The sequence below is a fragment of the Callorhinus ursinus genome, unplaced genomic scaffold (assembly GCF_003265705.2).
Source record: "Callorhinus ursinus isolate GAN/ISIS: 27379988/994484 unplaced genomic scaffold, GSC_fseal_2.0 scaffold6, whole genome shotgun sequence".
Taxonomy (NCBI): domain Eukaryota; kingdom Metazoa; phylum Chordata; class Mammalia; order Carnivora; family Otariidae; genus Callorhinus; species Callorhinus ursinus.
The window spans coordinates 10,386,976-10,413,028 of record NW_027397068.1 but is presented as its reverse complement, the minus strand read 5'-3'; the positions used below and the strand labels follow the sequence as shown (position 1 = coordinate 10,413,028).

The window sequence follows — 26,053 nt, the reverse complement described above, 5'->3', positions numbered from 1 at the left end:
AAAACAATTTTTAAAAAATGATCAAACTTCCTGTAAGTCATAGAAAGATTGGAGAGAATAACAGGTTTCATTCTTTTTCTGGACTTTCACAAAGAAAGGTCTGCATGCTTTGGCAGAAAAAGGAGCAAGGCCATTACCAAGCAGGTAGGTATCTAGCTTTGCCCATTAGTTGAAGATAAAATTTATATTCAGAAAAGAAGTAGTAATTTTGCTTAAAATAAAAATAAAATTTCACTTAAGAGCCCCAAATTTTCAATTATAAAGTAAGTAAGTTACAGTGTTGAAAAGTACAGCATAGGGACTATACTCAATAATATTGTAATAACTTTGTGTGGTGACAGATGGTAACTGCACTGTTTGTGGTGAGCAGTGTGTATGTAGAATATTTAAAATTGTCAAACTTCTATGTTGTACACCTGAAATTAACATAACATTGTATATCAACTATCCTTCAGTTTAAAAAACTACAAAGCATACTATAAAAAGTAATTGATATATTTAATTTTTTAGCTTCTTATTAACCATTGTCATTTTAACTCATTTTAGAAATATAAACCTGGTCGATGTGATGATATTTTGAAATGGAAGCCTCCCAGTCTGAATTCTGTGGATTTCCGCCTAAAGATAACAAGAATGGGAGGAGAAGGGTAAGTATGCACTTTTGCCACCATTTTTACATGAAATAATACTGTTTGTATAAGGTTTCACTGTTTACTGGATACTTTACATATACTTTACCCCACGTAAAAGTAAAATACTTTATTTTTACAATATACGTACATACCTGTACATCTGATTTTCAGCTGTTAGAGCTACTGACATTTTGTATCCTTTAAACTTTACTAATTTTGGTCTTCAAAAGTACAGTCATTTCTAATATAAAAAATGAACTTTGTTAAGTTGTAAACATGAAAATAGATTTTACTTGACAATTCCTGCCAATTATAAATATATGACCATGGTTGTTACAACTAAGTGTTTTGAAGTAAGTCTTTTTTACTTTGAAAGAAACTACTCCAAGCTTGCATTTGCATAGCAAAAACATTTTTCCATAGTTTAATTGTTGACTTTCGTTAAGATTTTTCATAATGTAGGGGCGCCTGGGTGGCTCAGTTGCTTAAGTGTCTGCCTTCAGCTCAGGTCCTGATCTCAGGGTCCTGGAATTGAGCCCCACATTGGGAGTCTGCTTCTCCCTCTCCCTCTGCCCGTCTCCCCAGCTTGTGCTCTCTCTCTCTCTGAACAAAAAAAAAATCTTTAAAAAAGATTTTTCATAATGGTCATCGTTTTTTCATTTACTGGTTAATCTTCCTTATATGACTTTATTGGTTGTTATTTTAGAATAAAGGTGTTCTGGCCTGAACATTTTCATTGTTTTTCCAAAACCTTGTTTTAGTTCACCTTGTTCCACAAATTACGACCTTTTATTTAAGTAAATATATAGCACCAAAATAAGAAATGTTTAATCAAGGAAATCATAAAGAGAAAGTAAATAACACTGACAGAGAGATTAAAAGTTTACTACTACATGATATGAAATCCTTTTTACTTGCCAAACAAAGGTAAACTGCAGATTTGCTTTTTGTAGCTAATGGAATGAAGGATATGTGATCAGTTTTATGAATCCAGACTCCAGAAGACAGTTTCTTAAAAGACTGCATTTTTTTTTAAAGATTTTATTTATTTATTTGAGAGAGAATGAGGTAGAGAGAGAGAGCATGAGAGGGGGGAGGGTCAGAGGGAGAAGCAGACTCCCTGCTGAGCAGGGAGCCTGATGCGGGACTCTATCCCAGGACTCCAGGATCATGACCTGAGCCGAAGGCAGTTGCTTAACCGACTGAGCCACCCAGGCGCCCCAAAAGACTGCATTTTTAAAGGATACTGTGCAGTGTGGTGAATCCTAAGTAAAAAAGGGAGTTTAATAAATCATACGAGTGTTGATTTTCATAAAATAGAGTATTTAATATCTTATATCCTTAAATAAGAGTTTCTGACTTAGTAGTGAAGTATAGTTGGAACAATTATCTGAGGCCCCAAATACTGTTGCTTAGGTATTTTACTCTGTATTGGTCTGAGTTCATCCAATGATACGTAGATAAACTTTTGACTATTTTTGGGATTATGTGATATATATATATTTTTTTCATCAAATAATATCAAAGATTAGATAAAAGATATAGCATTGGCAACCCACAATATCTGTATACCAGATTCTTTGTGCAAAAGAATAATCTTAAGTTTACTTATCAGTACTTATCCAAAAATATTATTTCTCTTATTTAATTTTTGGATAACTACTGGTATTAATATCAATACCAATTAATAGTTTGTTATTAAGCATCAGCAAATGCTTTATATTAATATGCTATTCTTAATAATATTAATAATTAAATATTATCAATTTTTTTAAACTGCCCCAAACTATATACATAAAATCTTTGGATAAGTGTTGATAAGTATTGAATTCAAAATCATTCTAAGTACCTAGTATGCAGATATTCTGAGTTGCCAGTTCGCTGTGGAACCTACACATCAGTAGTTAAGCAAGCTGAGTGTAGGCTTGATGTGTTCTCTGGGAGTGCCTTTTAGAAGTCTGCTGTACTTCTAAAACAGTGGAGGCTGAGGGATTAATTCTGGTAGGCTGCCTGCATCTTTCTTTTTTTTTTCCTTAAAAGACATAGGTGAATATAGTTCTTTGGAAGAAATAAAAATTTTAAATCACTTCATTACTTAATCTTCTATTTTGTCTAATGCTATATTTATAATACTTTGTTAAGCAGTGTAAATCCTTGTGTGTGTTTATTTAAATTCAATTAATTAACATATAATGTATTATTAGTTTCAGAGGTAGAGGTCAGTGATTCATCAGTCTTATATAACACCCAGTGCTCATTACATCAAGTGCCCTCCTTAATGTCCATCACCCAGTTACCCCATCCCCCCATCCCCCTGCCCTCCAGCAACCCTCAGTTTGTTTCCTATGATTAAGAGTCTTTTATGGTCTGTCTTCCTCTCTGATTTCATTTTGTTTTATTTTTCCCTCCCTTCCGGTATGCTCTTGTTTTGTTTCTCGAATTCCACATATCAGTGAGATCATATGATACATGTCTTTCTCTGACTTATTTCGCTTAGCATAATACCCTCCAGTTCCATCCACGTCATTGCAAATGGTAAGATTTCATTTTTTTGATGGCTGAGTAGTAGTCAATGGTATATATACATACCCCATCTTTTTTTTAATTTACATACCCCATCTTTTTTATCTGTTCATCTGTCAGTGGACATCTGGGCTCTTTCCATAGTTTGGCTGTTGTGGACATTGCTGCTATAAATATTGGGGGGTGCAGATGCCCCTTTGGGGTAAATACCTAGTAGTGCAATTGCTGGCTTGTAGGGCCTTGTGTGTGTTTTATTGATGTTTTGTTGACTTTTGAAAAACTTTGTTTTGCTTTTTACAGATCATAATTTTTAGCACTGAAAAGCTACATGAGGCTATATATAGGATGTCCATTTTCTAAGTAGCAAAAATGATATTTTTTTCTTGCAGTTGTCCACTGCAGTTAAATATAGCGAGATGTAATTCAGTTTAATAGTTTGTCATCCCAGTTTTGCTTTGTTCTTAGTATGTTTTTAAGTATATTTTGTTCTTTTAAAATTTTACCTATTTTTAAATGTCTTCTTACCAAAAAAAAAGACTTACTTTTAATTCTGGTACATCTTTAAAACACACCACAATGTTAGCACTTAAGGTGATTTTATGATAGGAATGTGCAAGTTATATTTGTGTAGGTACATAATTTATTTATGTAACATGGGTTTCAAAAATAGGGTATTTAATATGGAATACAGTGTGATAACTATTACATAAAGCATGTGTTATTCAGTTAGCCAGCATAATACGCTTTGTTAATGTAAAGAATGTTATGTATTATAGCAGTTTTCACTAAATAAATGAGCTTACATCTAATGCTTATGTTAGAGGGCATTTTAAGAAATATGTTTGCAATAGTTTGAAAGGAGAGTAGCCATGTCTCTAAATTGTAAGACAGAGCTAAGTGAAGTGGTACTAAGATATTAAAATACCATGAGACAAGCTCATTTCTTTTCTTGATTGCACTTCTAAATATTTCTAAATCTAAAAGCTAATCTAATCTAAAGCTTAGAATGGAGTAGAATATCTTAAAAAGTGTAATACAAGTACCAATCCTTGAAAATGTCTCTTTTTTTTTTTAATGAAGTCTTAGGCTTTCAAAGTATGGTTTTGAGTTTTACTCAGCTGCTGTAATAAAGTGGGTATAGTATAGATTCTTGTTAGATTAAAATTTAATACAAATAGAAAAATGTATTATTAAATGTCCTGTTGATGGCAATTAAAATCTAAACTTTGCTTTTTTTTTTAACTCCTTTTAGTATCATTTCTGAAAATTTGGGGTATATTAACTTTGATTTATCATGGCCTAAAATAACTTTTATATATCTTAGCTATTTGCATTGTATTGAACTTTGTAGACATACAATAGAGATTTTTATCTGAGAGCTATCTATGTGTTTTAAAAAATATTATGGGTTTATATTAACTTATCTATAACCAAAAACTGGTCATTGTGTCAAAAGCTAGAATTACAAAGGTCTATTCTGGAAAGTGCAGACTCTTTAGTACAATGTCAGTGGCTTATAGTGAGTAGTATAAATTTACTATTTATATAGCATAGTAGTTTAGAGCACAGATTCTGGAGTCAGACTGCCGTTTGTTTAAATATCCTTATTAGCTCTGTGACCTTGAGCACATTCCTTTTTTCCTGTGCCTTCTATTTCTCATTCATAAAATGGAAATTGACCTCATAAGATTTAAGACTTAAAAGGATTAAATAAGCTAATATATTTAAAATAGAACAGATGGCACATGGTAAGCATTTAAATGTTTGCTGTCATTTTTGTTTTAATTAAAATAGATTTAAAAGTCCATACTTCCTTTTTGTTGCTCCTGCAATTCTTTTGTTTGCTGAACTGTGTAAGTTCAGTTTTCTATGTGAATTATTTCCCATTTGATTCTAATCCCTATTAATTTTTCCCTTTTAAAGTACATATATCTTCAACTTATTTGTGTAATCATAAATTGTTAAATATCTGGAGAGCAAGAACATAAAGTCACAAAACTTTTATTTGTAGATTTTTTTTTGTAACAAATATCTTAAAATAACCTTGGCTATATGTATAGTGGTTAAGAACACAGGTCTAATGGTTAGGAACATGGGTTCTTGGTCCAGACTATATAGAATCAAATCCTAGTTTCAGTCCTTCTTGCTGCTGTTACTTTCTTGCTAATCTTTCTAAGCTTCCTCATCTGTAAAAATGCCCATAGTAATAGTTCTTATCTCTTGTTGTGAAGATTTGCTTATACTCTATAAAATTGCATGAGTTAACAAAGTAAATATGGGTTCTGCAAATATTATAGACTTTATATTTACGAGCTATTGAGTTAAAATGCAAAAATAATACTGCTTTTTGAGGTTTGGAAGGGATTAAATAAAATGATACATGTGAAGAATACAGCATAGAATCTAATAAAGGTTTATTTTTGTCATTTTGATGGTTATAGTTATTAACCATCAAACCATTAACCTCGGCAGACTGTGTGGTTATATCATAGATTAAAAGTATGCCCTGTATAATCAAGTGGGGGGGGGGGAGTGTTCTGAAGGAAGAAGCTGCACTTTTCTGTGAAAAGATAAAGATATTTGTTCTTTCTAATAAAACATTCTAAAACAATGAAGTTTAATTTTTCACCCATCACATTGGCAAATATTAACAATATTCCTTTTGATTGGGTTGATTGGGGTGTGAGGAAATAGGCATTCTCTTATTTTGTTTGATAGGAATGCAAATTGGTACAACTCTTTTGGTGGGCAATAAGGTAGCATATACCCTGAGGAAGTATGCTTCAAGTTTTGTGGAAGGAGAAGTCTTATTTGTCTTCTGCATAGTTGTATTTCTAGTACCTAGTATGGTAACTTGTATATAATAGACACTCAAGGAATATTAAACGGTGAAATGTATGTGTTTATATATATATATATATATAAACAAAAATACCAAAAGGTGTGGGTTATAAGAATTATATTGAAGTATCACTTATAATAGGGAAATTGAAATATTTGGTGTCTTTTTTTTACTGTATAAATCTTTTGAGATCTCTGTATCTTATGTGTGTTTCTAGGAAAATTGCTAATAACATCATAAATAATGGCTTCTACAAATGGGTCCAGCCTGTTGAGATACAAGATATTCTTAGAGGTTTGAAACTGAACTCACATCTACCAACCAACTTCGTTGTTTGATTTTATATTCACACATAGTTATGTGATATTAATAGATTTATCAGTTTGGGCATAGTAGAAAACAAAAACCACAGCAGTTATTTTAACAGAATTAATTTAATATGGAGAATTGTAATCAGTTATTAAAGAATTTAAAAGGCAAAGAAGTGTTGAAGAGATAGTAACTGTAAGAAGCACCTACCATGCAAGGAAAAAAGGAATGAGGGTGAATTACTAAAATATAAAAGTTTGGAGGGGGCCCTATTGAACTCATTAGAAGGTTACTGCCAGCTGGTGGTGGTGTTGCCTGAAGATCTTGGAGGATAGATCTTATGGCTCTAAATTTTGACACCTGAGGAAGGGTACAGTATTGGCTAGCAGGTGCTGATTTTTCAGAGGAGGCCCAGTGAAGCTGGTTTTAGGTCTGTGGGAAAAACTTTAGTGGAGCCAGCTGGTACTGCTGGAATCAGTTGTCACCCCAGGGTAGAAAACTTGTTCAAACGGGAGAGAGTAATTTCCTTCTTTCTTCTTTAGTCTTTTAGTACCCTCCTTCACCCACCAAGAGTTCTAGAATAACAAATTGGAGCATACAGAATGAGTTTGAAACTAAGTGACAGTAGCTTAATATTAGCACAGTACACTTCTTTAGTTACTTATCCATTCAATTCTACACATACTTTAATTTCCATAGAACAGCAAAAATATTCTTTCACTTGAGATGCATATATTTATTCTCTTACTATTCAGAGTAACAGAGATAAGCAATTTATCCTTACTAGATCACATAAGTATTCTAGATTAAAAAAAATTTTTTTTTTCTCTTTAACATTTCTACTAACATTACCTTCTGTGGACTTATGGGATGCCTTATTCATTAACAAAGGTTGCCATAAAACTTACTTCACAGCAAAAATAAGTGGGGCAGTAGGCTCATAGCCTTGAAATTCACTGGTCTTCCCTCCCACCTAGAAGCAGCTGACTTAACAGAACAGTAGGATAGTCAGCTGAAAATTCAGTTGCAACACCAGTTAGAAGACCACACTTTGATAAAAGGATGGTGTTCTCACCGGATGTGGGACATGGTTTTAAATCTGTATCCAAATATATGGTGTAGTTTCTCCCTTAGCCAAAATACATGAGTCAAAGAACCGTCCTCATTGCAATATGATTTCTAACTATCAACTCACAGAATTTTTGTTTCGCATCCCAGCAATTCTGGTGTAGAAATTTTGGTTTGCAAGTAAGAATGCTTCTGTATCAAGGAACACAAGAATGTCCACTGAATTGGAAATTGAAACTGCTGGTTGACCATTTTGTGCTTCTCATGTAACTGAACCAACAAGTGAAAAGAAAGAAAGAGAGAGATTGATTGACTGACTGATTACTGGCTAAAGTGACCAAATCTATTACCAAAGAAAAGTTGGATTGCTGCTACAGAAACCATTAGAAAGGACTACTTCTGGAACCTAGGGTATTCTCTGAGGTATCTCTGCCTCTTAGTACTTCCATGTCCAACAGTAAAAGTTAATGAAAAACTGTATAAACAAACAAACAAAAAAGGTAAAACCACCGAGGATAAAATCTATCTGGAGTAAAGGTTTTGTGTCACCCCACCAAGTAAAAGGTCTGGATCATCTCAGAACAAAGGAAAAATGAAATGGACAGAAAGGAAGTTTCAGCTGTGGTCTCATGACCACTGTCAGGACTGCTGATGTTGACTAACTTAACGATTCAGTCATTAAGTAATAGGTATTTGTATGCAACTGTGACCGAATTTGAGGAGTGATTAACATTGCCCAGAGATAGATATCATGACTATCTCCTAGAAATGAGTTTGTTCCAACTGTCCCTATACTTCATGGCTTAGTGGGTTAAATAGTACCCCCTTTCATCATGGACAGTTTAAGTCATCATATGGTTACTTGTTTCCCATGATTAGGCCTTCAGTATCTTTCAAGGTCCAATAACAGGCTAGGATCTGTTTCTCAAAAGAATTATGATCTTTAGGAAATGGCATGGTTTTGCTCTAAAGCCCTGAAGACTGGTATGATTCTCTTGTTGGAGTTTGCCCAAAGGTCTGGACGAAGAATATCCTGGGTTATAAGGTTCAAGTAATAGAACAGCTTATACTACAGCCTGGATTTCTTACAGAGCTTTCTTTTCCTCTGATCCCTTATAAATACTTGTCAAGCATTGTGCCCCACTCCCCTTCCCCCTTTTAGTAGTAAATGGTGTACATGTAGTAACTTCTCTTTCACTTTGGAGAGGCTATTTGATGGTCTTAGACCATTGGATTCCTAGAAATCTTACTTCAGTAATGAGCCCCTTAATTTTTGTATATTTTCTCTCTCAACTTTTTTTTTTTTAATTTTATTCATCTACTTGAGAGAGAGAGAGTGAGAAAAGAAGCGGTGGGGAGGGGCAGAGGGAGAGGAAGAAGCAGACTCCCTGCTGAGCAGGAAGCCCCATGTGGGACTTGATCCCAGGACTCTGGGATCATGACCTGAGCTGAAGGCACACGCTTAACTGACGGAGCCACCCAGGCTAGGTGCCCTTTCTCTCCCATCTTCTGTCTCACATATGTCTTACTAAGGCATCCGAAGAACTTTATGCTTCCTCCTCCTCATTTTTAATAAGCGTAAGTCCGAAGTCATCAGTGTTATGGATCAGTGTTTTGTTCTGTGTAATGTCAGAATGATCACGGCCTCTGAAAAAAATAAAGATAAGCATCAGTTTTGTAAGGATATAGAGAAATTGGGGCCCTCAAACACTGAGATTGTAAATTGGTGCAGCCACTCTGGCAGTTCCTCAGAATGTTAAAGATAGACTTACCGTATGACGAGCAGTTCTACTCACAGGTATATATCCAAGAGAAATGAAAACCTATATCCACATAAAAATCTGTACATGAATCTTCTTAGCAATATTATTCATAATAGCCAAAAAGTAGAAACAATCCAAGTATCAGTCAACTAAAAAAATGGATAAATGTGCAAACTAAATAGTTCTTTTATTCATCAGATTTAGTATACTGGATCCTCTTAAGGAAAGGGGCTCTGGATTTTACTATTTAGGTTTCAGTTTCGGGTCTGCCCCTCTTTACTTAGGTTATTTAATCTTTGTGTTTCTTGCGTTTCTACAACTGTATAATGTAGATAATAGAAGTGCCTATCTCTTGTCGAAATTTAATGAGAAAATAAATATAAACATTTAGTCCACCGCATGTCACATAATAAATACTAAATTTATTAAGAAAACATGACCACTGTCTCTATGAATTATACTATGGCAAAAAGCAGGAGAGTTGATGGCCATGAATTATGTTGTTGGTCATGCCAGGCAAAGGCAAATATCTTCTGATAGTACCTCAGTTACTATAGAGACAAAATATTTGCCATCTTGTAGTTGTATGTAAGATTTCAGATTGTGTTGATTTGCTTCATTAAAGATAGCACATCAGAAACAGCCACAGCATTTGGTGTCACAGCCTGATTGAATTTGTGGTAATTTGTAATCTTCACAATCACCCACCTTTTGTATAGGCTAAACAGGTAAATTAAATGGATATATAATTGATATTTATCACTCCAACATCTTTTTAAGTCTTGGATAGTGGCACTGATCTCTGCACCTGTCTTGAGGATATGGATGCATTATTGCTTTTGCTTTACATCTGTGGCAGGGAGTACAAGTTCTAGGGGCTTTCATTTGGTTTTTCTTCGTATAGTGATGCTTATGCCTTGGGTCAGAGAGCCAAGGTGGAGATTCTTCCAGTTGCCAAATATTTCTCTTCCAATTATACGTTCAGGAACTGGAAAATAACCACAGGTTACATCCGTGGACATATTGTCCTATTTAGATTTAAACTTGAGCCGGAAACCCATTTGTCACCAGATCACCCTAAGCTCTCTAACTGACGGACCATGATGGCATTTTCTGTCCCTGATAATTAATGTCAGTTTAAAGTGCATATCTGGGTCCCTGACTGGTCTGAATATTTCTTTTTTCCAGTGCGTAATCACCCTAGCAAGCACTGCCAGTGTTTTGAAGAATAATTCCATGAAGGTTTACAGCAAGGGTCAGCACATTTCTTTTTAATAAAAGGCCAGATAGTAAATATTTTTGGGTTTGCAGGCCATACAGTCTTTATCTCAGTTACTTAACTCTGCCATTGTAGTGCAGAAGCAGTCAGACAATATGTAAATGAATGAGTGTGGCTGTTTCCAATAAAACTTTATTTACAAAAGCAGGTGCTAAGATAGAGAAGGCCTGCGGGTTGTTGTTTGCCAATGGTGGATTTATACTATATATACTTGAGGTAGTGTTGCTAGGTCCTTCTTCAAGGGGACTTGGCCTCTCCCTTCTAGTAAGGAGCTCAGGTCTTTAACCTGTTTAGGTTTGTGCATTTGAAGTTGAGAAATCCAGCTTAATAGCAAGCACAATGAAATCAGTACAATCAACTATATGATTTTACTTTACCTCCTATTGAAAATGTATGAAAATGTCCTCTTACTCTGCTGACTAGAGTGTTTTTTTTTTCTTTTGCTCAGGTTTATTTAAAAAATAGAATGATTAATTCTCTTTTTCATGCTTATTTGAACTAGTGTTTTTATTTTTAAGAAGGAAATTAGAGTGTAAAATATTCCAAGTGTTGAAAGAAATGTTCTTATATAAGAAAGGATTAAGTCAGCAAGAATAAAGCTAATGAACTATTGGGAAAAAGTCATTTCTTTGCTGAGCAGAGTCTTTTTCTCTTTTGTTTTTTCCTCTCCTGCCTCTGTTTTGGAATGAAACGCTTAACTTTTATTTTATATGTCATTAAAATTATTTTAAGTGAAATTAGAGATAAAAACACTAATATAGCCAGTGTTATTGCATACTTAATGACTAATTTATTTGGCATATAGTTGGTCATATTTTTTTTTTTTGGTATGTAACAATGGCTATTTTCATCTTCTAACAAATGGCCCATAGTAACTGCTTTAGTTACCTTATTTGAAATATTCTCATCACCTGAACTTTTTTTTTTTTTTTTTTAAGACAAATGATTCCTTGGATTTTAGTCCTTTGGCGGGTTTCTGTATTAAATTCTTGATTATGTTTTATTTCCAGTGTGGGCTGGGAGAGGAAAGGAGGAGCTACAGCTGACTTTACAGTTCCTCTGCCTGGCTTTCTATAGTAGGTATTACTAATTCCTGTTAACGCTTTCATTTCATCACAGAAAATCTTTCTCAGTCCATCTACCAAAAATAAATATCATCGTCAAAGTGCCTATGAGTAACTAGTAGGAGAAAAGGAGCATGTGGTTTCAAAACATCTGCATGTGACTTCTCTGGAGTCAAATTACTTCCTTTCACTTATTAATTTAAAAGAGAAATTGGTATCATCTTTGTTTCATCACTTGGTTCTTTGGAGTTTAACTTTTATATTTATTCATTTTAAATTATTCTTTACAATGAGAACCTTTTGCTTGTGTCTTTTGCTCTAATCTAATGTACGTTTTCCTTAATTGCAATTTTTCTCTAAGTTAGCTTTTATGTTATGAGAAGTTTGTCACTTGGTAGATACCTCTGGGAAATATTGTATAGATTTAATACTATTTAAATTCCTACTTGAATCAGTCACATTCAGGGTGTGGGGGAGAATTTAGGTAACTTAATGAACATACTGTTCGACTGTAGGCCCTCTGGAGGGGTGAGATGGAGAGGACTGTAAACAAATTTTGAACTCTTTTTTTAGTAGATTTGTTTTTCACAGTGTAATGGATTTAGAAATGTAAAACTGTTTTAGAAGTGTTAGGGATTGAACAAATGAGTACTTGTGTTAGGAGTCAGGGTTCTCATTGAGGAAAGAGGAAGACAAAAATATGGAATAGAAGAAGGCAGTGAAGAATTCTGTGGAATGGATTAGAATTTTTAAAATAATAGAATATGTATATATGTGCACACACATATACAAATATATAAGCATATATAAACATATCTAAGTGTGTACGTATGTTTGTTTGTGGGTGGTACACACAAGTAAATACTTTTCCTAGCTCTGTCTCCTGATAAAACCTAGAAGCAGATGCCTCAGTTATAATGAGTTTAGCACCAAGATGCTGCTTTCTAATATCATTTCCTACTAAAGAGAACCACATATCCTCAAAGGTGGCTTATTGTAGGACTAAGCACAGAAGTTGAAGGATGACCCTAGAACATCTTTTTATGCCAGAAAGTAAGAAAGTAGTCAAAAAGATGAAAAGGAAAGTTGGGGCATGTTGAAAGGATACAGGAGCTAACTAAAAGTGACTCCCACTGGCCAACTCTAAGACAGTATGAGTACCAAAACAATGAAGGATAGTAATGAATTACAAACCTTGATAAAAATTGGAATCCATGAGCCCATACTGATAATAAATGGGGAGAAAAGGTAGTCTTGCTTAGAGTAGAATGCTCATTGGTACATGTGGAAGGAATCTTGGAGTTGGAAAACATTTGCCACCATCATAGTGAAGATTTGCTCAAGCAAGTATAATCAATGGATGCTAAGTCCAGGAGAGAAATTTTTATGAGAAGCAGAATATTTTTATGGTTGTGAAATATCTATCTATGGATTGTCTCTAACTTAACAAGGGGAAGAATAGTAATTATTCAGTTGAGAAATTGGATAACCCCATGACTGGCTTATCAAAATTAACGTTAGCAGTGAGGGGAAAATGGGCATCATGTGTTTCATTTACCTGGTATTCTGACTGTGGATATATAACTTGAGTCTAACAATGAGGAAACATTAAACAGATCCAAAATGTAGAACATTCTATGTTTTTAAAAAAGAGTTTATATTATTTAAATATGTCAGTGTTATAAAAGGTAAAATCTGAGGAATATATGCATAAAATGATGCATATGATTTCAGGAGATCAGGTATAACCTGAAGCAATATACACCTTGCAACAAAAGTATAATATCTGAGAAGGTTGCCTCCTCTACTTCTTTGCTAACCCTTTCCTTGTTGAACATTCATTCATTTGTTCTTTCCTATTTGCCAGGCACTGGAGTATATTCAGTGAATATTTTCTAAATTGAATTTCTGAATTACAGTTATTACAACACTGTTATAAAATTAATTTTGGTAATTTTCTGTCAAACAGGCTTTTACTTATTATGGAACAATTCACAAACACTTCTACCAAACATGAATCACTTAAGAGCTTTTTATTTTCCTCTTCCTTATGAGGAGGGAACATCTTCACCTTTTTTAAAAGCTGCAGTATAGTGGAAAAAACTATCAAATGAGTAAGAACGTTCTGGGATAACTGAATTTGAGGTATAATAAGGAAAAATAGATTTGAAATCCATTTAAAATAGTTCTTAAATCTTTATATATATATATATATATATTTAAGATTTTATTTATTTGACAGAGCGAGACACAGCAAGAGAGGGAACACAAACAGGGGGAGTGGGAGAGGGAGAAGCAGGCTTCCTGTTGAGCAGGGAGCCTGATGTGGGGCTGGATCCCAGGAGACCATGACCTGAGCCAAAGGCAGACGCTTAACGACTGAGCACCCAGACACCCCCTTAAATCTTTTAAATCACGCAAATAATCATGTCTAACGTATGGCATACTGGAACTTAACAAAATACAAATGCTTATATAACAGATGGAGGTACCTAAGGCTGTTACTTAAACTTGTAAAGATAAGTAAAAGTTGCTTTTTGGAGCCTGAGGTTGGAAAATTTCACAGTTTAGGATTAATTTGTCCAAGGTGTTACTTAAGTTTAAATATTGTCAAAATCCTATGGTATAATTTCAAAAAGAAAAATTTTTTATCTTTTTAACCAGGCACATTTTGTTGCCTTTTGTTTTTATCCTGTTTTCACTGAATTTTAATTAGAAAATCTTGCTTGTAAAATCTTGACTTAAAAAATTTTTATTTTGTTAACCTTGTCTTCAGTATCATGTGTTGACTTTTCTAGATATACCTTGGACATACTGACGTTATTTCACTACTTGAGGAATGTAACATTTTCTTTGTATTTATTAAATTGAGTTTTTAAAAACTGAATTAGTGAATTCCTTTTTCCCTTTCCTAGTTCTTCCCCTTTTATAAGAGGTGTTTTGAAGCCTTACATTATAACCAAGTTCTCTTTGCATATCTATTACCTTTATATTTAGAGCCCATGCTGCTTGAAATGTTCAGATTTTAAAATTGATATTTCTGCCCAGATCATGGCTTCTGTCATTATATCATGTACCTCTTTATTCTTTTTATTGCCTTTAACCCTAAATTCCTTCTAGTCTGATACTAATATTACCTCTTATGCTTTCTTTTTTCTTGAATTTGTTGGGTGTTTTTTTGCCCCTTTATCTTTTTTGTTTCCCTGTGGTAGTTCACAACTACAGCTATCATGCTAAGATCTTCTGGCTTTGGGACATAGGAAATACATGATCACACATAGGCAGGGACCAGTCATTGTTACACACTGACAGTGCAGCTGTGCATATTTGATGACTAGTCCTTTTATGAAATCAGTGGATAATGTAGCAATGTGGTATGGTAGATGTCCGTTGTTGAGCTAACATCTAGTTAAAGACAATTTTTTTAATAATCAAATTAGATAACTTTTCTAGGGTTTCAGTCTGAGGGTACAAGAATTCTAGAAAGCTAGTGATCCCCGCTCCCCTACTTTCCATCTCACATTTTCTACAACTTTCAGTCTGGACAGTTTCCCTCGTATTGCTAGCACTTAGCTTCAAATGAGCAAGCTAGAAGAAACTTCAAAACCACATACTCTGAGTTTTGCTGCCATCTTACTGAATTTTGTAGATACATTTTAAGAATGCAGTGATAAAGTGTGATTTGTATATGGTCAATATATTCATTCTTTTTAAACATCAAACCAAATTCTTTGTTGGAGAAATTCTATTACTTTAAGTTTGTTCTTGAAAATGTGTTTGGTTTTATTTAACTCAGTTTTTAGCCAAGAGAATTTTGTTCTTTAAGCCACCTTTAACCAGAAAATTTAGTTCATTCAAAATTAGTGTGCTAAGGTATTTGGTTTTATTCTTTCCACCTTAATTTATATTTATTATTTATTTTACCTTTTTTCCCCTTAAAAAAACCTTTCTGTTTGATCACATTAATATTCATTGCATTTTCCTCCTTGTTAACTTAGGAGTTATATGATACTTTTTTCATTATATTAGCGGTTACCTTTCCTTTTCCTACATTCATAATTAGATACATATTTCTGTATTATTTGAAAATAAGATACCAACTATTTCCCCTACCAAGATGGTCTCTTCACTCCCCACTGCCCACCATTACATCAGAAACTTGGAATACTTTCTAATGCTTTACCTTTCTCTGTTTCTCCAGATGAAATTCTTGCAATGTTTTTATTCTCACTACCGTCCCCACCCTAAGTTTTATTGGAATAATACCAGAAATTCTCCCGAACCCAATCTTGTAGATACTATGAACATCTTAATAGTTTTGCTTCAAGGCCGTTTTTTGTGTTTTTTTTTTTTTGTTTGTTTGTTTGTTTGTTATGTTTTATTAGAATTTGTCTTAAAACCATGCATACCCCTTTTATTTCAAGAATGTATTTTTTAACTGTTGCACTGCACATTTCCAGTTTGTCATTATCTAATTTAAATTTAATAGCATTTATATATTGTAAGATTCATTGCCTACCAATTTTCTCTTTCCTTCATTTTCTGTTTCTTGTTCAGAATTCATTTGTTCTCTGGTTAATAATTTCTTGAGTATTTTTCTCTCAAGAGTATTTTTCTCTCAAGAGTATTTTTCTTGAGTAAGTTTCTCAATATTAGCATAGGTTATATATTACTCTTAATTTGTGCATATCTGCACATATCTTTCTTTTTCCTGACAGGTTAATCATGTCTCACTAGAATTCCTGAGGTGCAGCTGTTTTCTCTCTTTTTATTGTCTTTTGGCTCCATTGTTAAAGATGAGAAGTCTAATGTCACTTTGATCCTTTTTCCTCCCTTTATGGGCTATCTTGTTCTTATTTTTCTTTATTGGCTCATTGGGGTACAGGTCTAGCTTTTGGAGTGCTGTAAATGGTGGCGGCCCACACAAGAAGGAAAAATAGGTGTTCTTTATCCCACTGCATCAATTATATAGAGGTTTCTAGTTCTCTGCACTAAAAGGGAAAGCCTCCCTGCTTCCTTATTCTGCACATTCTCCCATCTCAGGCTACAGACATTTTCAGCCTTAGCTTCTAATGGGCCAGGAAGGCCAGGCACATCACCTTTGGGGCCAATGTTTCCCTTGTCTCTAGGATTTTCATAGATTTCTGTGGTGTGTACTTTCCCCATGATTTGGTAATTTTAAGTCTTCATCTTGTGGCTCTTTTTAGCCCATGTAGGAGAAAGTCACAAATCACTTCCCTTGACAGGAAGCCTTCAAATTCCATACTCAAAAGATACTTAGTTGGCTCAAAAAAAGGCTGATAATTTGGAGTTGGACATGAGGAGTCAGACATTTTAAATTATCATCTTTTATGATCTTTAATCTTTTATTTTTAATTTTCAGGTAGTCTTTCTGCCTTTTTTTGACTTTTAAAAATATATTTATGTATTGTGTTTTATTCCTTGTTTCATAAATTATGATCAGAAAAGTATTCCTGCATAACCCCCTTTCCTCCTCCCCCCACTCTGTCAGGTCAAACTGCTGTAACAATAGACCATAGACTGGGTGGCTTGAACAACAACAATTTCTCACAGGCTGGAGGCTGGACATCTGAGATCAGGGTGCCAGCATAGTTTGGTTCTGGTAAAGGGCCCTCTTCCAGGTCGCAGTTTCATTGTATCTTCACAGGGCAGAAAAAGAGGGAGCTAGCTGTCTCGCCTCCTCCTCCTCCTCCTCCTCCTCCTCCTCTTCTTCTTTTTTTTTTAAAATTTTTTTCAATTAGAAAACAATTTTTTTTTTTCTTAAATAGGCTCCACACTAGGCGTGGGCTCAAACTCACAACCCCTAGATCAAGACCTGAGCTGAGATCAAGAGTCAGATGCCTAACCGACCAAGCCACTCGGGTGCCCCTGCCCATTTCTTATAACAGCACTAAACCTATTCATGAGGACTCCACCCTCATGAGCTCCCAAAGGCACCACCTCAGAATATCGTCACATTGGGGATTACATTTCAACATAAGGGAATATGAATATGCAGTCCATAACAGAAGGAATAGAGATTTTTGTTACTGTCTAATATTGTGTATTCTATTTTTATTTCTATTTGTAATCACCCTTAAGTTTATCAGAGGCCTTTTAAACTCTGTCCCACTCTAGAGTGAAACTCTCTTGAGACTCCTGTGTGTAAAACAAGAAGCTTGGGGGCGCCTGGGTGGCTCAGTTGGTTAAGCGACTGCCTTCGGCTCAGGTCATGATCTCAGTCAGGGTCCTGGGATCGAGCCCTGCATCGGGGTCCCTGCTCCGCGGGAAGCCTGCCTCTCCCTCTGACCCTCCCCGTGCTTGTGTTCCCTCTCTCGCTGTCTCTCTCTCTCTCTGTCAATTAAATAAATAAATAAAATCTTTAAAAAAAAAAGAAGCTTGATATGCTGTTTAGCTACTCCCCTGTTTCTCTTGCTCTTTGTCAGTACAATCTACCCTTTTACTTTAATTTTTTTTATTATGTTCAGTTAGCCACTGTCTAGTACATAATTAGTCCTTGATGCAGTGTTCAACGATTCATTAGTTAAGTATAACACCCAGTGCTCATCACAGCATGTGCCCTCCTCAATACCCATCACCCTGTTATACTCTCCTTCCATCTTCCTCCCCCCAGATTGTTTCTTGGGGTCCATAGTCTCTCATGGTTTGTCTCCCTCTCTGATTTCTCCCCCTTTGGATTTCCCTCCCTTCCCCTATGGTCCTCTGTGCTATTGCTTATGTTCCACATATGAGTGAAGCAATATGATAATTGTCTTTTCTCTGCTTGACTTACTTCAGTCTACCTTTTAGATATAAATCATGTGCATTGTGTTTTTATTTTTTCTTTATATATCTTTCAAAAAGTTTGTTGGGATTTATATTTTAATTTTATTATCAGATTTTTAACAGTTACTTAAACTCATCCCTATTTCACCTGGCTCTGGTGCTCATTAGTGGTCATTTCATACCTTGACTTTATCCTTTTTTCAGAATCTTTCTCTAAGTTCAAGTATATTTGTACATAATATTGTTAAGTGTGCTTATTTGGTATTTTCTCATAACCGTAAATCTTTCTATTATGGTTTAATTTGCAAAAAATAAATAACCACCTTAATGTTGGGGGAAATAAAAGGTTACATTATAACAGTTCTCATTGATTTGTATATTTATTACAATCCCAAGTTAATTTGAAGTACTAATTTTGTTATTTCTGTTTATTATTTCTAAGAAACTTTTTTTTTTCAGAGCATATACAAAGACTTTTTAATCTTTATAATATCTTTAGGTCATCAGAAATTTTTAGATTGTCCTTGAAAAGTAGAGAATTTATATTTACTCCTAAAAATAGACTTGTTTGTATTATATATATAAAGGAAAGTTATTTTCCATGGCATTTCATTACTCTACTGCAGAAACAATTGTGTTTATAATAAAAATATCCCTAAGCCCACTGGCTCATATTTGATATAATTATGGATAGAATTGTTAAAATTAGCAGTTGGTTATATTTTTTGTATTAGGATTTGGCCTGAAGTATTTGTGAGGTTACTAAATATTGCCAAATACCTCAAATTCAAATTCTTGTTTGTACCTTAAAGGAGGAAAGATTTGAGCTCTTTACCCACCACATTTCTCAATTTAAATCAATTATGGAATAAATTAAATAGCTCTGATTATTAAAATAATTGCAAAATAATTAGCAATATAATTATATTCTTTTAACTTTCACAGTCTGTTTTGAGCCAAGCCATTTAATTTGGTTTAAAGAGTTAATTATGACAAGAGGATATTTAATATCCTCTAGCATATGACAGCATCAAAATATAAATATGGTAATTTATTATAAAAAGAAGAAAGCTAGGGCACATCATTGTTAATGCAGTCCTTTTATCTCTGGAAAATGGAACTCATATTAAGCTTTGAATCTCAGGAGACAGAATATGGGGGGAGGGTATGGAAGAGCTCATTTTGTTCTTTGTGTACATCAGAAAACTATCTTAGCAAACTGGACTTCCAAGTATTGAATAATGGAATAGTAGGAACAATTATGATCCAAGATTTTTGCAAATCTACATGTAGTGATTGTGCTCATGGTTATTTTTAATATCTTAATTTTATTATACTGGCACCTGTTACTTATGACTTTTGTTTAAAAATTATACTTAATTGTAGGAAATGCATTTCACTGGATAATAGCAGTTGAAGCTTTAGATTTTCTAAATGTTCATATACTACACCAGCATTGTCCAATGTAACACTACAGATGTAATAATTGTATTTGTATTAAATTACTACTTTATATTCTTTTAGTTAGAAACCTCTATCAGCTGGAAGTTTTGTATATCTATAGCTTAAAGATGCTTTAGTTCATATTGATAAAGAGAAGCCATTGCAGGTTTCAGACACATTTTCAGTAATCAAAGGAAGTCTGGCTTTTGCAGCTTTTTAAAAAAGTACATTTTATTTTCATTTAATTCTTTGGAAATTGACCATCTAAGCTACATGTAAGTTAACATGTTAGTATCAAAGATATTTTTACTGACCATTATACAATTACATGAATTCCTTATCATCAAATTTCCCTCTTTTGGGTAATGTTTTAATTTTTATAAATAGACCTGCCATATGTATTATATAGATTTAAAAATTGCTTGGGCATTTAAATATAGGTTTATTGTAGAAAGTATAGACCTTATTACGTGGTCTCGAGGGAGTTTAGAATAAATTAGCTATAAATTGCATGAATTCATTACTAAGAAACAAAGACCTTTATTCATCTTTTTCAAAATCTTATTTTATAAAAAAGAAAAAAATCACAATCCTATTTGTGTTCCATTTACTTTTAGACTTTCATCGTAGTAAGTAGCAGTGCTAGTTATAACTGATTAATCACTATTCAGTAAGCATTTATTGAAAACTATGTGCAAACCACATTGTTAGGTGCTGGGAATAAAAAGGATGGATGAGCCCTACTCTGAAGGTGTGAGTAGCTTGACTGGAGGGACAGATATAGATAAACATCAGTGTGACAAATACAGTACTCTCAGTGTGAATAAAGTACTACAGGGGTCCAGGCAACTTATATTACATATAAAAATATTTTAATTATCAGTCATAGCAGAAAGAAGGTCCCAAAGAAGATGGTTCCTTTGAGTAGGACTTTGTAAATACATAGGTGTGGCATTTAAGATAAAGTATTTTTAGTCTGAAAGAAGTCATGAAATCACATGAACTATTTATTGAATAACTAGAGTTTATAGAAGTGGAGATTTGAATAAAGTAGACCAAGCCCAGATTGTGATAGACAAAGAAAGCCAGAGTAAAGAATTAGAGTTAGTGAAGACTATAAAAATAATATTATCTGTGTTTTAGAAAGTTACTCTAGCTAGAAGACAGAGATTGGTAACATGTTTCAACCAGTTTCATAAGCCAGAAACCTATAAATCATCTTTATCTTCCTTATCTGGTTATTATATGAATTACTGTAAGTTTTACTTCCTGGATATTGCTTAAATCTGTTGACTTTCCCCTGTGCCGTAGACACGATCTTAGTTCAAACTAGCATTCTCTATTACCTGGACTACTGCAATAGCCCCTCACTGGTTTTACTGTAATACCCTTGTTCTCACATAGTACATTATCTGATGTTAGTAGATATTACTAGAACTCTGCCAGCTTTTCTTCTTCTCCTCTTCCTTTCTCCCCCCCCCCCTTTCGTTTTGGTTACTGTTTGCCTGGTGTAGTAGGTATGTTGAATACGCTGGTACCTGTGAGTGTGACCCTGTTTGGAAATAAGGTCTTTGTAGGTGTAATTAAGGTATAAATTAAGATGAGGTTATATTAGAGTAGGGTGGGCCCTTAATCCAATATGACTGGTCTCATCAGAGGAGATAGAATAAGAGAAGAGATACCGAGATATCCCGAAGAGAGAATGCCCTTTGGATGATGGTGGCAAAGGTTGAAGTGCTGCTACTGTAAACCAAGAAGTGCCAAGGATTGTCAGCAAACCACCAGAAGCTAGGAAGAGACAAGAAAGGATTCTTTCTCTCTTACAGCTTTCTGAGGAAGCATGGCCCTGCTAATATCTTGATTTCAGGTTTCTAGCCTCCAGAACTGTGAGACAATAAATCTCTGTTGTGTTAAGCCATCAAGTTTATGGTACTTTGTTATGGAAGCCCTAGCAAATGAATACACCTGGTATATATTGTTTATCTTTTAAGTTTAATCTTCCTTTTTCTTGATATCTTTAGACTTATCTCTTAGAAATAGCATTTAGCTGAATTTATTATTTTTTTGGTTATACTTCAACATTCTTTATCTTTTAAATGAAGCATTTTGCTTATTTACTTACACTTATCTGAATTAGTCATACATGTGAAAAATTTTTGCCCTCTTGTGTTATGTGTTTTACCTTTTCTGTTCTTTCTTGCCTTCTTTTATTTTGATAGATTTTTTTTCCCTGCTCAATTTGAAATGTTGTTCTTTTGATGGTTACTCTAGAAATTTTAGCATGCATATCTAACTCAGTAAATCTAAAGTTGACATCTTTACCTTTCCAAGTAGTGTACTTTGATCACCCCATTCCAATTTATGTGTTGTTGTTGACTTTTTTCTATCTTTTTTTATAGTAAAGTCCAGAAGACATTATTATTTTTATTATGTACAATCATATTTGATTGTTTTCCTTTTTATTTATAATTTCTTTTGTTATGCATTGCTTCTTATACTTTCTACTCTGAAATTACTAGACTTCTACCAATAGTCACATCCTCTAACATTTCTTTTAAGCTCTTCTAGTAGCCAATTCAGTTGTTTTTATGACAGTCTTTATTTTATCCTTATTCATTGGACATTGAATTTGAAGTAAATGAATTTTTTCTTTAGGGTATAGATGATTTTCTTCCAGTGTCTTCTGGCTTACATTTTTACAGTTGAGAAATCAGCTGTTAGTGTAATTGTCTCCTTGAAGAGGACCTTTATTTTCTTTCTGTTTAAGAGACAATGTTTGCCTTTCGTGTACTGCAGATTCACTGTGATGAATGTAGATGTGAATTTTTTTTCCTAACTGGAATTTATTAGGCTTCTGGAAAATATATGTATGTTTTTTATCAGTTCTGAACATTACTGCCATTATTTATTCAAGTATTACAACTACCTCCTTTCTTCCCTCCTCTTCGAACTCCAGTTGATTCATTTGTTAAGCAAATAAATATTGAACACCCTCTTATTTGCCAGTAACTGTTTTAAGAACTGTGCTGCATTTGTGAAGAATCAGATCCCTGCCTTATGGAATTTACATTTTAGCCAAGAGAGACAGACAATAACTATAACAAATAAGTGAATTAAATAATGTGTTGAAGGGCAGTTAATGTTTGGAAATTTTTTTTTAAATAAGTAAAGGATCGAGTGTTCTAGGTTGGAGGGGAGGAAGGACACACTGAAGTATTTTTAAAAAAAAGATTTATTTATTTGAGAGAGTGCATGTGAGTTGGGGGGAGAGGCAGAGGAAAAGGGAGAATCTCAAGCAGACTCCCTCATGAGCATGGAGCCCAACTCAGGGCTTGATCTCAAGACCCCGAGATCATGACCTGAGCCGAAATCATGAGTCAGGTAGATGCTTAACTGCCTGAGCCAGCCAGGCGAGAACAAGTTGAAGTCTAATTGGTGAAGTAAGATCTGAGCAAAGAGTTGAAAGAGGTGAAGGAACTAGTCAAACTGATGTATGGGGAAGAATCAAAAGAACAAAGAAAAAGACAGACAAAAGACAGACAAAAGAAAAAGCTGGAACAAAAGACTCCATCAGCATGGTGGCCATTGTGACAAGATATGAGTAAGATATAGAGTTTAGACCCTATGGAATCTCACCTTATGGCTGATGGAAGGACTTCAGCCTTTAGTCTGAGGGAAGTAGGCATTGCAGGGTTTTGGAATGAGAAGTGACATGATTTGACTTATATTTCATAAGAATCCTTCTGGCTGTTATGAGAATGGACAAGAAAGTATCAGGCAAACCAATTAAGAGGTTATGGCAGGAAACCAGGCTAGAGTTCTTGTGAGGTAGGACTAGGGTAGTAACATTGGTGATGGTGAGAAATGGTCAGATTCTGAATAGCTTTTGGAGGTAAAGTATGGTGATTTTTTTTTAAAGATTTTATTTATTTATTTGAAAGAGTGCACGTGCAAGAGAGAGAGCACAAGCAGGGGGAGTGGAAGAGGGAGAAGCAGGCTCCCCGCTGAGCAGGGAGCCTGATGCAGGACTCAATCCCAGGACCCTGAGATCATGCCGTGAACTGAAGGTAGTCACTTAACCAACTGAGCCACTGGGGCACCCTGGTGATTTTTTTTTTTAGTTTAGCTGAATTAAAATTACATTTCCCAGAATTCCATTCCTTGTTTGGTAGCAGGTTAGAGCTGGCCTTAAGAAATGTGTGATACTTGAATGGCAGAAGTGTAGTAGTAGCTATTACATTCAGATGTGCACATTATCATTGCTTTTCTGACTTACCTGATTGGTGTAGGACAGTAATTGGTCCAAGCCACTGGCCCCCATCTCCTCCTTTAGCTTCTCTGAGTTCTGGGCCAGGTACCTGTACAGCTCTGGGAAAGGGAGGCAGATTCTTCAGGTCACCAACATCAAGTGTAGTTGCAGTAAAAAATGGACATGGTTCTAGTTTGTTCTTGGGGATTTCCCTTTTCTCCAGTTCATATCCACATTTTCTCCCCAGTTGTGTGCCCTGCTGTCATCAAACACAAAGGCCCCAGGCTTCCACAGACTTCTTTACAAGTGCCCTTAATGGTCCCTGGTTAATGACTTTTCTCAGATCCTTTAATCATCGCCTTTGTGATCTTTACTCATATATTTCTCCCACAGTGGTGTAAGGTCTAATCCTTGTAATCACTTCCTGGTTGCGTATCACTGGATAGTTCTACTCCCCAGATTAAACCATAACTGATATATAGAGCTGACAGGTGTGAGAGAAAGAGAGGAGTCAAGGTTGACTCTAGGATTTTTGCCTGAGCCCTAGAATGAAGTTGCCATCATCCAAGAATTGGGAAGAATATGGGAAGAGTAGGTGTAGAAAGAAAGGTTTAGAGTCCAGTTTTAAATATCTTGAGTTTGATAGTGTAGTAGTTATCCATCTCTAAATGTTAAGTAGCTGATGAGTATAAAGAGTTTAGGATTTTGGAGATACACATGGAATTTAAAGCTATGAGACTGGATTATACAGCTAAAGGAAGAAATGTGGATAAAGAATAGATGAAGGATTAAGCTCTGGACCTGTCAACGTTTAGAGGCTGGGGAGAAGAGGAGGAATCAGCAAAAAAGACTGTTGGAAAAAACTTAGCAAGGAATTAGAAGTGATGACCTTGGTCAAATGATGTCTAAAAGTCAACTTAATGAGAACTGAGAATTTCCCTTTGGATTCAAGTTTAGTTTGTTTTTTAAATATTCAGCTTTCTTCTGATCTAGTATGACATAGTTTGTATTTTGCACCACATTTTTATATATACTGACATCTGTCCAGGATAGTTATTTTGTTCCGTGCATCTGTCTGCATTGAGAAATATATTGTACTTTAAAATTCTGATATTGGCAAGTTACCACTTATGCTTGTCCTTCTTTCATGTTAGGAAACCATAAACATTTCACTAGATTCCTTTTAATTTAGTAAATTTACTCTTTTTAAATGAATTGTAATCACCTATCACTTTGCATGCCAGTTAGACTTTGGTCCATCAAAATAATTCTCCTTTTTCTTTTCCCCCATCTTTTGCATTCTGGCTATTTTCATTGTTCCTTGTATAGTGAATCCCAATATGTTTTAGAAAAGAAAGTTGTCAAAGCTCATCAGTTTTGATGTTTAACTGCTAAATTTTCTAATATAATATAGTGTTTTGAACCTGGTTCCAGAACCTGTCCTTACGTTCAACTAGTTGTCATCCCCTATTTTAACTTTGACAAGATCAAGCTGAAGTTTCAAGAGAGACCAATTCCTAGACTTTCTGCTAAGCCACTGGCTCTGAAGGGTAGACTAATGTGGATTTCCTTATCGGGCACTTCTGTCCTCCTGGATACCTGATGCAACTGTATGGATTTCCTCTAAGAAGGAAAAGTACTCCTCACTGTATTCGGCTCTATCTCTTCCCTGATACATTCTTTCTTATCACTTCCCCACCCCTCAAAATATAGGTATAGGTTGCCAGAAAGATGCAGAGTTTTTTAATCTGATACTGGCTACAAGTTACGAGGAGAACTAGGGAAGTCCTGTATTTCCCTATTGGGTTAGAGGGACAGCACCTCTTTCTGTTTCTAGTATGTAAATAAAGGGGAATCGTGGAAAATAAGACTAACCACACGGTGAAGTATAGCACAGCCATGATAATTTACTAATGTTTTAGTTTGCTGCAAAGCCAGTTAAGCTATCCTGATATTCTTTGTTCTATGTGAAGTGCCGTGTTTTTGGTTTGGAGACCTTCATTAATTAGACTCTGACCTTGCCTATATCATGCAACACCCTATACATTTCTGATCTGAAAAAGGAAAACATTGGAAATACTATCTCTAAAGTAAC

General features: G+C 34.6%; 1 protein-coding gene across 2 annotated transcripts in view; it reads left to right on the top strand.

Annotated features, from left to right (window-relative positions):
- The window catches only part of RNGTT (RNA guanylyltransferase and 5'-phosphatase), a 316,476-nt gene that overhangs the window by 187,051 nt on the left and 103,372 nt on the right, over positions 1 to 26,053 (top strand). For both annotated transcript variants that reach the window (XM_025862466.2, XM_025862458.2), the window contains one exon: positions 547 to 647. In XM_025862466.2, coding sequence (XP_025718251.1) covers positions 547 to 647 — 101 coding nt within the window. The remainder of the gene's footprint in view (positions 1 to 546; positions 648 to 26,053) is intronic.